The 17,136-nt window shown below is 57.5% G+C and overlaps 1 protein-coding gene across 2 annotated transcripts; it reads right to left on the minus strand.

Annotated features, from left to right (window-relative positions):
• Positions 1-251: 251 nt before the first annotated feature.
• Positions 252-16,678, minus strand: ETNK2 (ethanolamine kinase 2). 2 transcript variants are annotated; one of them, XM_056511322.1, is made up of 9 exons: positions 15,087-16,678; positions 14,343-14,978; positions 8,222-8,481; positions 6,812-6,949; positions 3,965-4,107; positions 3,807-3,890; positions 2,483-2,652; positions 1,786-1,859; positions 252-1,542 (listed from the first exon to the last, which is right to left on the minus strand). In XM_056511322.1, exons 2-9 carry the CDS (start codon positions 14,802-14,804, stop codon positions 1,470-1,472), a joined length of 1,404 nt encoding a protein of 467 aa, XP_056367297.1. In that variant the 5' UTR covers positions 14,805-14,978; positions 15,087-16,678; the 3' UTR covers positions 252-1,469. The 2 variants fall into 2 exon arrangements, with proteins under 2 accessions (XP_056367297.1, XP_056367298.1); XM_056511323.1 differs by lacking the exons at positions 14,343-14,978; positions 15,087-16,678 and adding an exon at positions 10,313-10,399.
• Between the last annotated feature and the right edge of the window lie 458 nt (positions 16,679-17,136).

Below are 17,136 nucleotides of genomic sequence, written 5' to 3' on the forward strand. Positions count from 1 at the left end.
GGAAGGACAGGCGGTCCTTGGGGAAGAAAAGGGGTCCCAGGGGAGGGGTCCCAGCTCCAGGGCTGGGCTGGGCTGTGCTGCAGAGGGACTGGAAGCAGATGTGTCCCCTCCCCACAACTGCAGCTCTTCCTGTCTCTCTTCCATTTATTTTTCTTTTCTTCTTTTCTTCTTTTCTTTTTTTTTTTTTTTCTTTTTTTTTTTCTTTTTGGGTTTTTTTTTTGGTTGTTGTTTTGTTTTTTAAAGATTGTAAATATAGATAGAGCTTTATTTTGTTAATAAGACAATGAGTAACTTAACCTGTATATTTCACATCCCTGTTTACAATCGTTCCTCCCCCTGTCCCTTGGCACAATAAAAGTGACTTTTTGGAGCAGAGAACGGGGCCTGGGCTGCACCAGATCGGGGTTGGATGGGGACATCTCCAGGTATGGAAGGGACAGGAGCACCCCCAGACCCAGGGGTGCTGCCCTTGCTCCAGCACAAGCCCCCCCAGATCCACCACCCCCAAATTCCAGCTACCAGCAGCTTTTATTTTGCACCACCAGCAGCCCTGGGTCCAAATGGGGGAGGTCCCTGTGCCCAGACAAGGGACTGTCACCTTGTCCCCACAGCCAGGACAGGGACACAGAGCTCTGGGGGAGGTCCCTGTGCCCAGACAAGGGACTGTCACCTTGTCCCCACAGCCAGGACAGGGACACAGGGCTCTGATTGAGCTGGACGGGGCTCAGCAGCGCAGGGGGGTGAAGCTGTGCCTGGTCCTGGAGCGGGGCAGCTCCTCCCGGGGGTGGGGACACGGCCAAGGGAGGAGGACAGCGGTGGGGACAGGCAGGACCGACCCCCTGGACCCCCCTGGACCCCCCTGACCCTGGGGGAGAGGGCGAAGGCAGAGCTGGGAAGCTGCTCTGGCAGCACAGCGGGGGAAAAGCCACCAAGCTAAGGGAGTCAGTGGGGACAGGGAGGGGACAGTGGGGACACCCAGGGGCGGCTGTGGGGACACCCAGTGCCCCATTGGTGCCAGACCCTCGTGGCTCCCGTGCCCTGCCCCTTCCCCTGCACTCCCACCCCTCACGGAAAAGGGTCCCGGTGCTGCTGTGGGGGTGGCACCCAGCGGGGCAGGAGGGGACAGAGGGCACAGCAAAGTGACAGGGCAGCCGTGGGGGCTCCTGAGCAGACGGGGTGACCCCGTGCCCCCCCCTCGGGGACAGCGCGGGGCCGGGGGCGGTGCCAGCAGGGCAGGGACCCGCCGGGCACCGGGGCCGAGCTGGGCTCGGCTTTAAGGCGATGCTGAGGCTCCCGCGCCTGGGCTGGGGCCTCGCCGGGGCCGTGGTCCTCTCCAGCATCTCATGGTCCAGTCTCGGGGGTGTCCAGGCTCTCCTGGGAGCGGTGGTGGCCGGGGCAGGGCTCCTCTTGGCCCCAGGGGCGAGGGGGCTGCGAGGGCACGGCCAGGACAGCAGAGCTCGGGGTGGCGCCTATTTGGGGACCTGCAGGGCTGCCACCACCGGCTTCATCTTGAAGTATTGTTTAAACCTTAGCTTTGCATATCTGGAAAAGGGAGAAGGGACAGCTCTGGGCCACTGTGTCCCCAGGGACTGCTGGGATCCTCCCTGGGATCCTCCTCAGGAACCTCCCATGGGACCACCAGGATCCTCCCCAGGGACCACTGAGATCCTCCATGGGATCCTTCACAGGATCCTCCCTGGGTTCTTCCCCAGGATCCTCCCCAGGGACCCCCAGGATCCTCCTGCTCCTCTCATTTCACACTGGGAGCAAGCGGGGTGGACTCACCTTAAGAAATTAAAGTCTATGGTCGAGTATTTATCCTGGATCAGGCCCCAGCACGCCCAGAGGAAATGGGATGCCTGCAATGGGCACAACAAGGATCAGGGAACGTGGGACAGAGACACTCGTGGGACAGAGACACTCGTGCCTCTCCTGGCTGGAGCCTGGAATTCCCAGGGCTGTGACAAGGGCAGGACACAGTGGCACTGGCCCACACTGGGATTTTTGTGCCCTGCAGAGGCCAATCCTGAGGGATGGCAGCAGGGAGGATGCTGGGTGGATGCTGAAGGTGGGTTCCCACCCCCTGTGCTGCCCTCCTGGCAGCTCCAGCCAGGAAAACAGAGGATATTTCACCTGAAATTTCCAGAACATCGGCTGGGGCCGCCCCTGGCAGTTTCCAAAGAGGATTTCCTCACCCCAGGCGGTGTCTGACCCCTCTGAAGGGCTGCCCAAGGCCGTGGCTGTGGGACACATGCTGTCCCCTGCTGTCCCCAGCACACCCTGTGACCTTGCCCAGGGGCTCAGCGCCCCTGAGGCACTGCCAGGCTCTGTGGCACAGCCTGTCCCCGATGTCCCCAAGCTCCCAGGCTGGCACCTGCAGCCCCATCCTCGCCAGGTCAGCTGGAAGCCCAAGAGCACAGGAAAACTCATCCCCTGCGTTGTTTTTTTCAGTGAGGTTGGCTCCTTCCAGCTCCACACTCACCAAGGAGAACTTGTTCACTTGCACGTAGAGAGTTTCCAGCTCCTCCTCGGACACCTGGGTGTCCCCTGGGTGCCCCTGGGTGAGCTCCTTGTAGGCCTGCAGGTAGGAGTGCAGCCACTGCAGCTGCAGCTCCTTGCTGGGGTACAGGCCATAATCCACCTCCTTCACACCTGGGGGGACACAGGGGACATTGGGGACACGGGGGGGACAGGGAGGAGGGATTGGATTCTCCAGAGCAAAGCAAGGAGAGCACAGCCCCACTCAGGCACAAGAATCAGCCTCAGGGTGAGGAGCCAGGAGTGGCACCCCAGGGACATCCCAGTGCCCACGACCAGCAGAGACCCCACTCTGAGTATGGGCACCCCCATTTCCTGCTGCAAGATTTGGGGTGTGGCTCTCCATCCCTAGGGATGGGGAGACCCCATTTCCCACCATGGGATTGGGAATTCGACTCCCTCCTCCATCCTCAGGGATCAGGAAACCCCAGGACAGGCTCCTTTTCCACTCTGGAACTGGGGATAAAACTCCCTCCTCCATCCCAAGAATGGGAGACCCCATTTCCCAACATGGGAGTGGGAATAAAGCTCCCTCCTCCATCTCCAGGAACAGGGACACCCCATTTCCCAGTATGGAGCTGAGGATTCTACTCCTTCCTTCATCCCCAGAGATGTGAAAACCTCACTTCCCACTCAGGACTGGGGATTTAACTCCCTCCTCCACCCCCAGGGATGAGGAGATCCCATTTCCCACCATGGGATTGGGGATTCAACTCCCTCCTCCATTCCAGGGATGTGAGACCCCATTTCCCACCCCAAGACTGGGAATAAGATTCTCTCCTCCACCCCTCAGTAAGAGGGACACCCCATTTCCCAACATGGCACTGGGAATACAACTCCCTCTTCCATCCCAGTAATGGAGGACCCCATTTCCCATCTCAGGACTGGGGATAAAACTCCCTCCTCCATACCAGAGATGGGAAAACCCCATTTCCCACTTGGGATTGGGAATACAACTCCCTCCTCCATCCCAGTAACAGAAGACCCCATTTCCCACCTGGGACTGGGGATAAAACTCCCTCCTCCACTCTCCAGTAGCAGGAACACCCCATTTCCCAGTATGGAGGTGGGGATTTAACTCCCTTCTCCATCCCAGACATGTCAAGGTCCCATTTCCCACTTGGGACTGGGGATTCAACTCCCTCCTCCACCCCCAGTTTGGGGACACCCCAGACCAGGATGGGGACACCCCAGGCCAGTTTGGGGGCACCCCAGGGCAGGGCTGGGGGTCCCTTTGGAGCCCCCAGAGGTTCCCACCCCCTGCTGACCTGCGAACTCGTTGAAGTGGTTGCCGATGTCGAAGGCCTGGTAGTTGTAGCCCGTGTACTCGTAGTCGATGAAGCGCACGCGCTCTGCGGGGACAGCGGCTGTCAGGAGGGGTGGGGGACAGGGTGACACCCGGGGGGGCCGAGGGACACACACAGACCTCGTGTGCTGTCGTAGATGATGTTCTTGCACAGGAGGTCGTTGTGGCACAGCACCACGGGCGAGCCCAGCTGCGACAGCGTCTCCTGCATCCAGGCCAGCTCCTGCTGCAGCGCCGCGGGGCCGGGCACGTCCTGCGGGAGGCTGGGGGACAAGGGACACGAGGGACACAGGGGACACAGGGGACACGAGGGACACGAGGGACACGAGGGACACAGGGGACACAGGGGACACAGGGGACACGAGGGACACAAGGGACACGAGGGACACAGGGGACACAGGGGACACGAGGGACACAGGGGACACGAGGGACACAAGGGACACGAGGGACACAGGGGACACAAGGGGCACAAGGGACACGAGGGACACGAGGGACACAGGGGACACAAGAGACACAAGGGACACGAGGGACACGAGGGACACGAGGGACACAGGGAACACAAGAGACACAAGGGACACGAGGGGCACAAAGGACACAAGGGACACGAGGGGCACAAGGGACACGAGGGGCACAAGGGGCACGAGGGACACAAGGGGCACAAGGGACACAAGGGGCACAAGGGGCACAAGGGGCACAAGGGGCACGAGGGACACAAGGGACACGAGGGACACAGGGGACACAAGGGGCACAAGGGGCACAAGGGGCACAAGGGACACAAGGGACACGAGGGACACAAGGGACATGAGGGGCACAAGGGAACACAAGGGACACAAGGGACACAAGGGACACAAGGGACACAAGGGACACAAGGGACACAAGGGGCACAAGGGGCACGAGGGACACAAGGGACACAAGGGACACAAGGGACACAAGGGACACAAGGGGCACGAGGGACACGAGGGGCACAAGGGGCACGAGGGACACAAGGGACACAAGGGACACAGGGGACACAGGGGACACAGGGGACACAAGGGACACAAGGGACACAGGGGACACGAGGAGCACGAGGGACACAAGGGACACAAGGGACACAAGGGGCACAAGGGGCACAAGGGGCACAAGGGACACAAGGGACACAGGGGACACAGGGGACACAAGAGGGGGACACAGGGACACCAAGGGACACAAGGGACACAAGGGACACGAGGAGCACGAGGGACACAAGGGACACAAGGGGCACAAGGGGCACAAGGGGCACAAGGGGCACGAGGGACACAGGGGACACAGGGGACACAAGGGACACAAGGGGCACAAGGGACACGAGGGGCACGAGGGACACGAGGGGCACAAGGGGCACAAGGGGCACAAGGGGCACAAGGGGCACAAGGGACAGGGTGGCATTGCTGCTGCTCTTGGGAGCCTCCCTGGGGTTAGGGGCTGGCGTTTCCCTGGTTTCCAGCGCTTCCCTGGGGCTCAGGGGCAGAATTTTCCAGTTTCCAACCCTTCCCTGGGGCTCAGGGGATAAATTTCATTTCCCTGGGGTCTCAGGGGCAGAATTTCCCTGACTTCCAATGCTTCCTTAGGGGTTCCGGTGTTTCCCCTGTTTCCAGTGCTTTCTTGGGGGTTCAGGGGCAGAATTCATTTCCCTGGGGCCTCAGGGGCAGAACTCCCCCAATTTCCCTCTCATGCCTTACGAACAACCCCGTTAACAACACAGAGCAAATCCTGTTTTTGGGGTGGGGGCCAGCTTTGGTACCCAGGCACACACCACACCTCAGCCTCAGCGCATCCCTCATCCCCAAAAACCCCCAGGCCCAACCCCCAAACCCTCCCAGGCCGCCCCCAGCGCTCCCTCCCATCCCCGGGGCCAAGGGGATGTTTTGGACTCTGGTAACCTCAGGAGCAGCTTCCAAGAAGAGAGCTCGTTAATGATTGCCTAATTGGCTGCGCTCAAGGCGCAGGTTGGGTAAAGTCTGCCCGTGCTGAGAGCAGCCTGGCTGCCAGGGTTAATGATTGCCTGGTGGCCCTGCCCGGGGTTCATTCACCTCCTCCGCCTCTTGGGGCTGCCCAAAGCCTTCCCAGACACCCCAAGGCTCACCTGCTGTGCCCCAAAAAATGCTTGGGAGTGAGAACTGGGTGTTTTAATCTAGGCTGGATTTCTAGATTTCATCATCGGCTCAGCAGGGTTTGAGCTTGGGTTTATTCTGGGCTTAGATTCCCAGGAGGAGGAGGAGGAGAAGGAGGATTGTTACAGCAGTGGGAGGCTGTGGCTCCAGCTGGATCCTGCCTGGATGCTGCACAGACACATCCCAGAGCTCCAAAAGAGCTGAAATCCTCCCCAAACTGGCAGCAGGAAGGGGCTGGAGCTGCTCCCAGGGTTCTGAGAGGGATCCAGCCCCAAACTCAGCCCAGATCCCTGAGGGATCTAGCCACAAATTCACCCCCATATCCCTGAGGGATCCAACCCCAAACTCTCCCCAGACACCTGAGGGATCCAGCTCCAAACCCACCCCAGATCCCTGAGGAACCCAGCCCCAAACTCACCCCAGATCTCTCAGGGATCCAGTCCCAAACTCACCCCAGATCCCTGAGAGGGATCCAGCCCCAAACTCACCCCAAATCCTGAGGGATCCAGCCTCAAACCCAGCCCAGATCTCTGAGGGATCCAGCCCCAATCCCACCACAAATCCTGAGGCATCCAGTCCCAAACCCAGCCCAGATCCCTGAGAGGGATCCAGCCCCAAACCCATCCCAGATCTCTGAGGGATCCAGCCTCAAACCCAGCCCAGATCTCTGAGGGATCCAGCCCCAATTCCACCACAAATCCTGAGGGATCCAGCCCCAATCCCACCCCAGACCCCTCTGAGGCTTTACCTGGGCACCAGGGCTCTGCCCCACGCTCCTGCCCAGCCCCAGGCTGGGTGGGCAGGGGGTGCCCGAGGCTCTGTGGGATCCCTCTGCCTTTACCTGGGGTTGGATACCTTTGGGCTGAGCTCTGTCTTCACCAGGCTGAGGTATTTGTGCAGCTTCTGCCACAGGATGGGCCGGGGGAGGCTCCCGTTGGCGTGGATGGCGTGGACTCGAGCCATCTCCCGGGCCACCAGCCTGGCGTGGAGCACCGGAGGGGGTGAGACGTGATCCCAAACCCTCAAAATCCCCACACCAAAAGCTTTGGGATGTGTTGAGGGGGATTCCCTGAAAATCCTGCTTAAAACACAGGGTTAGCACAGCTGACCCCCCATTTCCATGTCAGAGATCAGCCTCTGAACTATTCCAGAATTCCCATTTTCAAGGCAAATTCAGCCCTAAATTCTACTTCCCAAGAAATCTCACTTCCCAGGTTCCTTTATCCCTCTCATCACAAAACCTGATGATCTCAGAAATTCGGTAGCTTTGACTCCCCTGGCTGCAGTTTGTCCCATTTATCCCCTGGGGATAAATCCTCAGGGATTTATCCACTCAGAGCTGGGCACATCCAGGGCTGGGAATGGCATAGAGGGAACTGGGAGGACTGGGAATGGCACGGATGGAACTGGGCAGACTGGGAATGCCATGGATAGCACTGGAAGGGCTGGGACTAGCATGGGTAGAACTGGGCAGACTTTGAATGGCATGGACGGCGCTGGGCAGACTGGGAATGGCATGGATGGGAATGGGCAGATTGGGAATGACATGGATGGGAATGGGCAGACTGGGAATGCCATGAATGGCACTGGACAGACTGGGAATGGCATGGATCGAACTTGGGCAGGTTGGGAATGGCATGGATGGTACTGGGCAGACTGGGAATGGCATGGATGGTACTGGGCAGACTGGGAATGGCATGGATGGAACTTGGGCAGGTTGGGAATGGCATGGACGGCACTGGACGGACTGGGAATGACGTGGATGGGACTGGGCAGACTGAGAATGCCATGGATAGAACTGGACAAACTGGAAATGATGTGGATGGGAATGGGCAGATTGGGAATGACGTGGATGGGACTGGGCAGACTGGGAATGGCATGGATCGAACTGGGCAGGTTGGGAATGGCATAGATGGAGCTGGGCAGACGGAATGGCATGGATCAAACTGGGCAGGTTGGGAATGGCATGGATGGAACTGGACAAACTGGGAATGACGTGGATGGGAATGGGCAGATTGGGAATGGCATGGATGGAACTGGGCAGATTGGGAATGGCATGGATGGAACTGGGCAGACTGTGAAGAACACCTGGAGGTGACCAGGACACCCACAGCAGCGAGGGCAGAGCCGAAAACCCAAAACAACCCCCCAGAAGCAAATTTAACACACAACAACCCCCCAAACCCAAATCTCCCCAAGCTGCTTTTCCCTGCAGAACCCGCAGCTCCCTGCCCAGGGAATTCCCACGCACCTGAAGACGTGGGGATCCCGCACGTGCTCGGGCCCCAGCGCCACTCCGGGCAGGAACTGGTAGCACAGCCCGTTCTGGAAGGCGCAGTACAGGTCGGGGGCGCAGCCGTGGGCTCGCAGCACCTGGAAGTTCCTGAGCTCCGTCTCCCTGTCCACCAGCAGCTCCGTCCTGCGGCCGTACACCCGCACCAGCAGCGCGTCCCCCATCGCCTCGTCCCGGTAGCACGCCACCAGCTTGTTGGTGATGCCGTCGGTGAAGAGCTGGGCGGGGACACAAACGGCACGGGTGACACCTGGGAACGCTGAGGTGACACCTGGGAATGGGGGAACCCCTGCGCTGAAACCCCAGGAAATGAGGATTTGGAGTTCTTCATGCTGACCCCCCCCAGGGAAACACTGATTTTTAACCTGAGAAAGCTTCCAAACCTGAGTGACAGAATTCTGATCGCGAGATTGTTGTTTAAGTAGAAATATAGATAAATAAATAAATAAAGTATGAAATGTTAATTTAAAGTAATATTGAATTACGCTGCCATTACTATTAAACTAATAAAGCAAAATAAATAAAATAAATGTTTAAGGGGTGACACCTGGGAATGGGGGAACCCCTGCATTGAAACCCCAGGAAATGAGGATTTGGAATTTTCCATTCTGATCCCCCAGGGAAACACTGATTTTTAACCTGAGAAAGCTTCCAAAACTGAGTGACAAAATTCTGATCACGAGATTGTTGTTTAAGTAGAAATACAGATAAATAAATAAAGTATGAAACGTTATTTTAAAGTAATATTGAATTACACTGCCATTACTATTAAACTAATAAAGCAAAATAAATAAAATCAATGTTTAAGGGGTGACACCTGGGAATGGGGGAACCCCTGCATTGAAACCCCAGGAAATGAGGGTTCAGAATTTTCTGTGCTAACCTCCAGGAAAACACTGATTTTTAACCTGAGAAAACTTCCAAAACTGAGTGATAGAATTAGGATGTGACCATAGAAATGATTAGAAATATATTTAAGTAGAAAAAGAAATAAAGTAATATTACTCTATTACTTTAAACACTGCTTTTTAACCTGAGGCCATAAAGAAAGCTTCCAAAAAATGAGTGATAGAATTCAGATAATGAGTGTGCAGTTTAAGTGGAAATATATTTAAGTAGGAAAAAAAAAAGTAGCAAACATTACTTTAAATATTTAAAGTAATATAGTAAAATATTACTGTATTGCTTTAAATATTTAAAGTAATATTTAATTATTTTAATATTACTATTAAAGTAATAAAGGAAAATAAATAAATATTAAAGTGGCAAATAAATTTAGGTAGAAATATATAATATCACACAGTAAAAAATTTAGAATTTTGGGTTTTGAAATGTAACAATATACAGAAAGCATATATAAAAGATATAAAAGCATATGTAAATATACATAAATATCTAAATATATCTAAATATATCTAAATATATACATATATAATATATGTGTATATTTATATGCATTTATACATATCCACAATATACATATATAAATATATAAAATATATAAATATTTAATATATGTATATATTTATAAATATTAATATTTTATATATGTATATAAATATATATAAAATATACATATATAAATATATATAAAATATAATATATATATATATAAAGGATAAAAGTTTTAGGGTGGAAGTTTTTTCTTTCTTCTTCACCTTCTTCATGAGTCTAAGTAATTTTTGTAATTGAATAAAAAATCCCACATTGCAGGTCACGGGTAATTAGTTATTGGGTTAAAATTAAAAATAATTTAAATATTCATTCTTAATTAGACTCTTTAGCCTTAAAAAACCTTGCAAAAAGAAAAATACATCTCCATTTTTAGCTAGTGAGCTAAAAGTGCTGTAGAACTCACTGTAGCATAAATTTAAAAAATAATGAATATCTAAGTCTGAAGAAGAAATTTTATCTCTTGTGCATTCAATTCCCCCACAAAAAAAACCCGAAAACAAAACAAAAACAAAAACAAAAAAAACCAAACAAAATAAAATAAAAAAAAAAACTAAAAAAGCCACAAACCCCCCACAATATTCTGCTATTTTTCACCTGCGAGCTCAGGCCAGATGAGCCAGCAGCGCTCTTGGCACGGGAGCAGCGCTGGGAATCGCTCCCGAAAAACAAACAAACAAAAAATAAAATTAATCAGCAACTTGGCACCGAATTAAAAAAAGTAATAAATAAATAATTCACCCGACGAGGGCGAAAACAATCCCGGAGCGAACGGCGCCAGCCCGGCCCCGCCTGCGAGACACCCCGTAACTGGTAGGCGGGGTGGCACCGCTGGGGACACGCGGTGGCACCGCTGGGCTGGCTCAGTGTCACCACTGTGCTGTCCCCAGTGTCACTTCTGGGCTGGCCCCAGTGTCACCACTGTGCTGTCCCCAGTGCCACTTCTGGGCTGGCTCCAGTGTCACCACTGTGCTGGCCCCAGTGTCACCATTCTGCTGGTTCCAGTGTCACCACTGTGCTGTCCCCAGTGTCACCGCTGTGCTGTCCCCAGTGTCACTTCTGGGCTGGCTCCAGTGTCACCATTCTGATGGCTCCAGTATCACCGCTGTGCTGTCCCCAGTGTCACCGCTGTGCTGTCCCCAGCGTCGTCACTGTGCTGTCCCGTGTCGCCGCTGTGCTGTGCCCAGTGTCACCATTCTAATGGCTCCAGTATCACCACTGTGCTGTCCCCAGTCACTGCTCTGATGGCTCCAGTGTCACCCCTCCGATGGCTCCAGTGTCACAGCTGTGCTGTCCCCAGTGTCGCCGCTGTGCTGTCCCCAGTGTCACCGCTGTGACAGATCCAGTGACACCACGCTGATGGCTCCACTGTCACCGCTGTGCTGTCCGCAGTGTCACCGCGGTGCTGTCCCCAGTGTCACAGCTGTGCTGTCCCCAGTGTCGCCGCTGTGCTGTCCCCAGTGTGGCCGCGGTGCTGTCCCCAGTGTCACCGCGGTGCTGTCCCCAGTGTCGCCGCTCAGACGGCTCCTCGCAGATGGAAAGGGGGTTTTGTTCTCCCGTCGCTCCGCCTTGGCCGCCTGCCCGCGCACAAGCCGCGGCTGCTGCCGGGCTCCGAGCCCCATCCCGCCCGGATTTTGGGGCATTTCTAGGGCACTGAGGGGGTTTAGGGATGTGTCACCCCATGGGAAATCAGCGCCACTGTCCCCCGTGCCAGCTCTGGGGTACTGCGGCTCTCCAGGGGAAGTATTCCTTCATCCCACCCGGATTTCGGGCACTTCCAGGGCACCAGGGGGTTCGGGGCTGTCACCCCATGAGAAACCCCTGTCCCATTGTCCCCCGTGCCAGCTCCGGGGTGCTCCTGGGAATGATCCCCTCATCCCTGTGGGATCGGGGAGCCGGAGCAGGAGGGGCTTTGGGGCTCCTGCTCCGGCAGCCGCGGAGCTCAGGGATGGGATGGATAATTTTAGACATCCCACTCAGCCACCCGCGCTCCCCTATAGGGTGCCTATATATAGGGCTCCCCGAGGGAGAATCCAGGCACTGGAATGAGACCCCCCCCAGTCAGACAGGGTTGACACCCCCATTCCACAGCTGGATTTGGGGCGAGCAGGGCGAGGCCGCTGCCTCATCCTCAGGGGCTGCTGCTCCTCAGCTGTGGCTGAACCTTCTCAAGCTGCTTTTCCCCGAGCTGATAATCTGGGTTTCACCACAGGGCTCAGCCCTCTTGTCCTGCCAGGCCCCAGAGGCTGGAAATTTGGACAGAGGTTGAATATTCCCAGTGGGATACCAGCAGAGGTGTCACATCCCGTCCATGCGGGTGTCGCTGTCGGCCACACGTGGGTCGGCCACACGTGGGCGGCTCCACACTGAGGGAAATCTTCATGTGCTGATTTGTTTTGCTGCCCCACAGCCCGGGCAGCCCTTTCCAGCAGGTTTAAAGGGATTATTGAGCCTTATCCCCCCAGAATTCCAGGCCACCATCTCTGGACACGCACACGTGGTCCCTGGTGACCTGCAGGGACTCACTGGGTTTGGGGGCGGTGACTCCACCAGCTCCCAGGGATCGGCCGGTGCTGTTCCCTGTGGATTCAGGCTGCAGCTACCCCACTGCCACCCCAAATCCTTCCCTCCTGCAGCTGGGTGACAGCAGGGACAGAGGGAAGGAGCGAGACCCCGTGAACTTCGCAGGGATAAAACGCAAAGCCGGACCTGTGCCAAAGCGCTGGGTGAAGCAGCAAAATCCAACTCCTGGTGCTGCACTCTCTGGGAGAATCCCTCAGCATTCCCAAAACACCAAAACCGGATGCCTCAGCACCCCAGCCCCAGGCTGGCCACCAGCACGGCAACTTGTAGCCAAATCTGGGCTAAAAACATCCAACCCTGCTGGAGTTCCTACAGCGCTTTGGCTCTGCAGTGCTGCTACTCATATCTCTGGCTGAGGGATGGATGATGGATGGATGATGGATGGATGGATGGATGGATGGATGGATGGATGGATGGATGGAGGAATTTGTGCTTCCCTTGGAGTGTGGGTGCCTGACTCAGCAGCACGGACATTCCTCGGGGATGCGGAGCAGGAGCCCTGGGGAGGGGGCACAACGTGGAGCACAGCAGGGCAGGGCAGCCCGAGCACCCAGATCGTGCTTGCCGTGCTCTCGAGCCCCGGGAGAGCTCCCCGTGCCACCGGCACAGCCTGGCACAGCCCCCGCTCCAGGGCACCGGGAAGGGAGTGGGATCGTTAATGGGAACCATCTGAAGCCCCCGGCCCGCTCCATCCCATCCCGAGCGGCTCCTGCGAGGGGAAACGCGGGAGGAGGGAAAGCAGCCGAGGGAAACGCGACGGGAGGGTTTTCCCTCAGCTCCTAACTGTTTGTGGGGTTTTTTTCCTTTTTTTTTTTTTTTTTTTTATTTTTTTTTTTTTAATTAAAAACACAAGCACGCACACCCGAGCTGCTGGTGAACACTGACCCCTGCGGAGCCTGGATACCAGAGCCGGGGTCCCTCCACCCTCCACAACCACCGAGCCCTGCGAGCAAGAGCGAGACATTTCCTGCCCCTGCAAACTCCAACTCCCAGCTTCCTGCCCGTTGCCATCTGCCCTTTCAGATGGCTTTTCCTCCTTGTATTTAATTACACTTGGCTATTAATACATTTTTAATGACGGGAAGCGTGTGCCTGTCGGCGGGGACACTCGCTCACGTGCAGACATTTAAGGGCGCGCAGTCCCAGCCCCTGCACGCTCCGGTGCCCAGCGCCAGGGCACTGCCGAGGGCACAGGCGCCACCAGCCCGTGTCACCCCAGACCTGGCCGGAGGGGGACAGGGATTCATTCCCACGCCAGCCCAGCTCTCCCAGCAAAGCCCTGTCCCGCGCCAGGAGCCCGGAGCTGGTGTCCAGCTCCCACCTGAACTGGGGCTCAGCCCACGCAGCCCGGGACAAGTGGGAGCCAACAAATATCCCAAACAGCAGCGGCTCCCAGGAGCACACCCTGCGCCTCGGCAGCCACCCGGGACACTTTTGTACCCGCAGCCACCGCTCGGTGACCACCGCAGAGGTCCCTAAACCTCGTGAGGGGTGTGTGCGGTGGGGGTGTCACGCCTTTGCACAACTGGTGGATCCCCGGTTACGCTCTGAGAGCAGAGGTGGGGGTACCGGGTGTCACATCCCCTGGGGCAGGTCCTGGAGGCCCCCAGGGTGAACCCCACAGAGTCCCCAGGGTGAACCCTACAGCCCCCCTTGAGTGAACCCCACATTCCCCCTCGAACAGATCCGGTAGCCTCCCGGGTAGAACCCTACAGTCCCCCTAGGACAGACCCTAAAGCCCCCAGGCTGAGCCCCACAACCCTCCTGGGTCAGACCCTACAGCCGCCCAGGCTGAGCCTCGCAGCCCCCCTTGAGCCGACCCCACACCGCCGGGGTGAGCAGCGCAGCCCCCTCAGACAGACCCCATAACCCCACCCCAGCCCCTCAGACAGACCCTATAACCCCATAACCCCACCCCAGACTCTCAGACAGACCCTATAACCCCATAACCCCACCCCAGCCGGGCTCCGCAGTCCCACCGAGCTTTCCCCGCGGGGCAGCAGCCGCCGGTTCTCGAGGTGCCGCTGCAGGATCCCCCCCGTACCTTGGTCTTCACCGTGGCCGGCTCCCAGGCGGGTCTGAGCTGCCGCACGATCCGCAGCGCCCCGGGCAGCACGTCCCCCTCGTCCACCGCAATGCCGAGGTGCGGCACTGCGGGGGTCCCGCCGCCGCCCCCCCGCTCCGGCCCCGGGCAGTCGGGGCAGCGGGCGGGCGCTGCGGCCATGGCCAGCTCCGCGCTGCCGGAGCCGCGGCCCATGTGCCGGGGGCTGCGCGGGGCCGGCGGCCGCGGGGAGGAGCCGCAGCCGGTGGGAAGCCATGAGTCACCGGCCCGCCTCCCGCCCGCCTCCCCGGCAGCGGCGGCAGCGCCCGCACCGGCACCGCGGGCAGGGATCTGCATCCTACCGGGACCGGCACCGGGAGTAAGGACCGGCATCAGACCGGGACCGGCACCGGGGGCAGGGATCTGCATCCTACCGGGATCGGCACCGGGAGTAAGGACCGGCATCAGACCGGGACCGGCACCGGGGGTAAGGATCTATATCCTATCAGGACCGGCACCGAGGGTAAGGACGGGCATCCGACCGGGACCGGCACCGGGGGCAGGGATCTGCATCCTACCGGGACCGGCACCGGGAGTAAGGACCGGCATCAGACCGGGACCGGCACCGGGGGCAGGGATCTGCATCCTACCGGGATCGGCACCGGGAGTAAGGACCGGCATCAGACCGGGACCGGCACCGGGGGTAAGGATCTATATCCTATCAGGACCGGCACCGAGGGTAAGGACGGGCATCCGACCGGGACCGGCACCGGGGGCAGGGATCTGCATCCTACCGGGACCGGTACTGGGGACAGGGACCCGCATCCTGCGGGGATCGGTATCTCAAACCGGGGATCAGCATTCTAACGGGACCGGCACCGGGGGCAGGGCGGGATCCGCACACCGAGACCGGGAGCTGCACCCGCACGCGATCTGCACCGGCATCATCCCACCCGCACCGGGACCGGCCGGGACCGCATCCTGGGCAGTGCATCCGCATCGGTACCGCATCCTGCTGAATGGGCATCCCATCCACGCCCGACCCGCACCGGGACCCCGCTCTGCCGCACCTGCTGCCCGTGACTCCCCCACCCATTCCTGGAACCCCAAAACCACCCCAGAGGATCCGCACCGAGACCGCCACACCTGCAGCTGCTGCCCTGCACCCCAATATCCGTCCATCCATCCATCCATCCATCCATCCATCCATCCATCCATCCATCCATCCATCCCTCCCCTGAGCCCCTCCTTCATCCCTCCTTTTGGGATTAAAAAGGAGGAGAATGCCGCGCACGGGATGAGCTCCAGGCAGGATGGATTCCCTCGGGATAACCTCTCCCATTGCACCCTCCGCTCACTGACTTCCGTAGGGGTTCACAGCTGGGCTGGGAAGAGATTTTAGGGGTGAAGACAGGGCGGGATTTTCCCGCTGGCAGAGCCCCCGCAGCCCCCGGACGCGGCTCCGGCGCGGCTTCATTCCCATTTTATTATCAGAGGAAATAACAGCGCGACACGGCCGGCAGAGGAAAATGCCCCCTCCAAAGTTCCCAGCTGGCCGTGCCGAAATCAACCCAATGGACCGTGGAGACCTGGGGAAAAAATCATTTCAGGAAGGGGAGGAGGAGGACAAAAACCCCGCAGGGTAGATTCTAAAAATAGCGCCAGCCCTGTCAGTGTTAATAGGACGGGCATAATTGCTGCCGCGCTTTGCTGGACTGAGCGTGGCCTAATTGCTCGGCCGGAACGATCTAATCCGGGCTGGTGGAGTCCTGCGGGCAGGGCCGCCGCATCCAGCGGGAAATTGCGCCTGGAGCAGGCGATTAGAGGTGTTAATAGCCCGGCTTAAGGGGCCCGGCAGCGGCCCGGCCGGTTTTTAACTCCTGCTGCTTGAAATGAGTGCGCGGAGTTGGAATAGAACCGAAAAACCATCCCGGTTCAGGCCAGGCTGAGCGTTTTCCAGCTGGGGGATGAGGCAGAAGCCACAGTGGGAGTTGAAATCTCGTTTAACACCCACTCGAGTCTTTTCCAGACCAGAGTTTTGGCTGTGGAGAGCAGGGCAGAGGAGGTTTGGAAATTTCCAAGTGGGATTTCGCTCCGGTAGAAGGGGAGCACTCGCCGGGCATCCAGAAGGCTGTGGATGTAGCTTCAGCAGATTCCCTCTTCTCTGACGGCCCCATCCCTCCCTGCCGCTGCTCCCGGGGTTTCCTGCGCTGATGAGCGGCTCAGGAAACGCTGGGTGAGAGGAGATATCCGTCCCATCCTCCCCACCCCGGCCCTGGAGAGCCACTGCCACCACCCCGGCGTTTCGGAGGTAACATTAAAAAAAACACCTCGCACCCACAGGAATCTGAATTTTCCCACCCTCCGCCTATGATCCCCCCCTCTGCAAGACCAACCCTCCACTCATCCTCCTGTTGCTATAAATTGTTTAATATCAAAGTCACGAAGAAGGGCAGAGCTAACACTGGATAAAACTATCATTAAACACTGATTATTCCCCCCCCCAATATAGGAACAACACGAACAGTCCCAGACCATCCCTGAGCCACACCGGCAGCAAGTCCCCGTGCGCTGCTCCTGTCATTGCACATCATCCCCAACGGATCCCGCTGGGATTCCCGGCGCCGCTCCAGGCTCAGGCAGCAGGAGAAGCTCCCGGGAAGCAGCGCGGGGGTTCGGGAGCGGGAGTGGGCGAGGTTTGAGTCGCTGCGGTGGCGGAGCTGGGAGGCAGCTGCTGTTCCCTCTCTGCTCCTCCATCCTCCCGTTCTCCTCCGGTTCTCCTCAGGTTCTCCTGCTC

This window comes from Oenanthe melanoleuca, chromosome 26, assembly GCF_029582105.1.
Source record: "Oenanthe melanoleuca isolate GR-GAL-2019-014 chromosome 26, OMel1.0, whole genome shotgun sequence".
In the NCBI taxonomy this organism is placed as follows: domain Eukaryota; kingdom Metazoa; phylum Chordata; class Aves; order Passeriformes; family Muscicapidae; genus Oenanthe; species Oenanthe melanoleuca.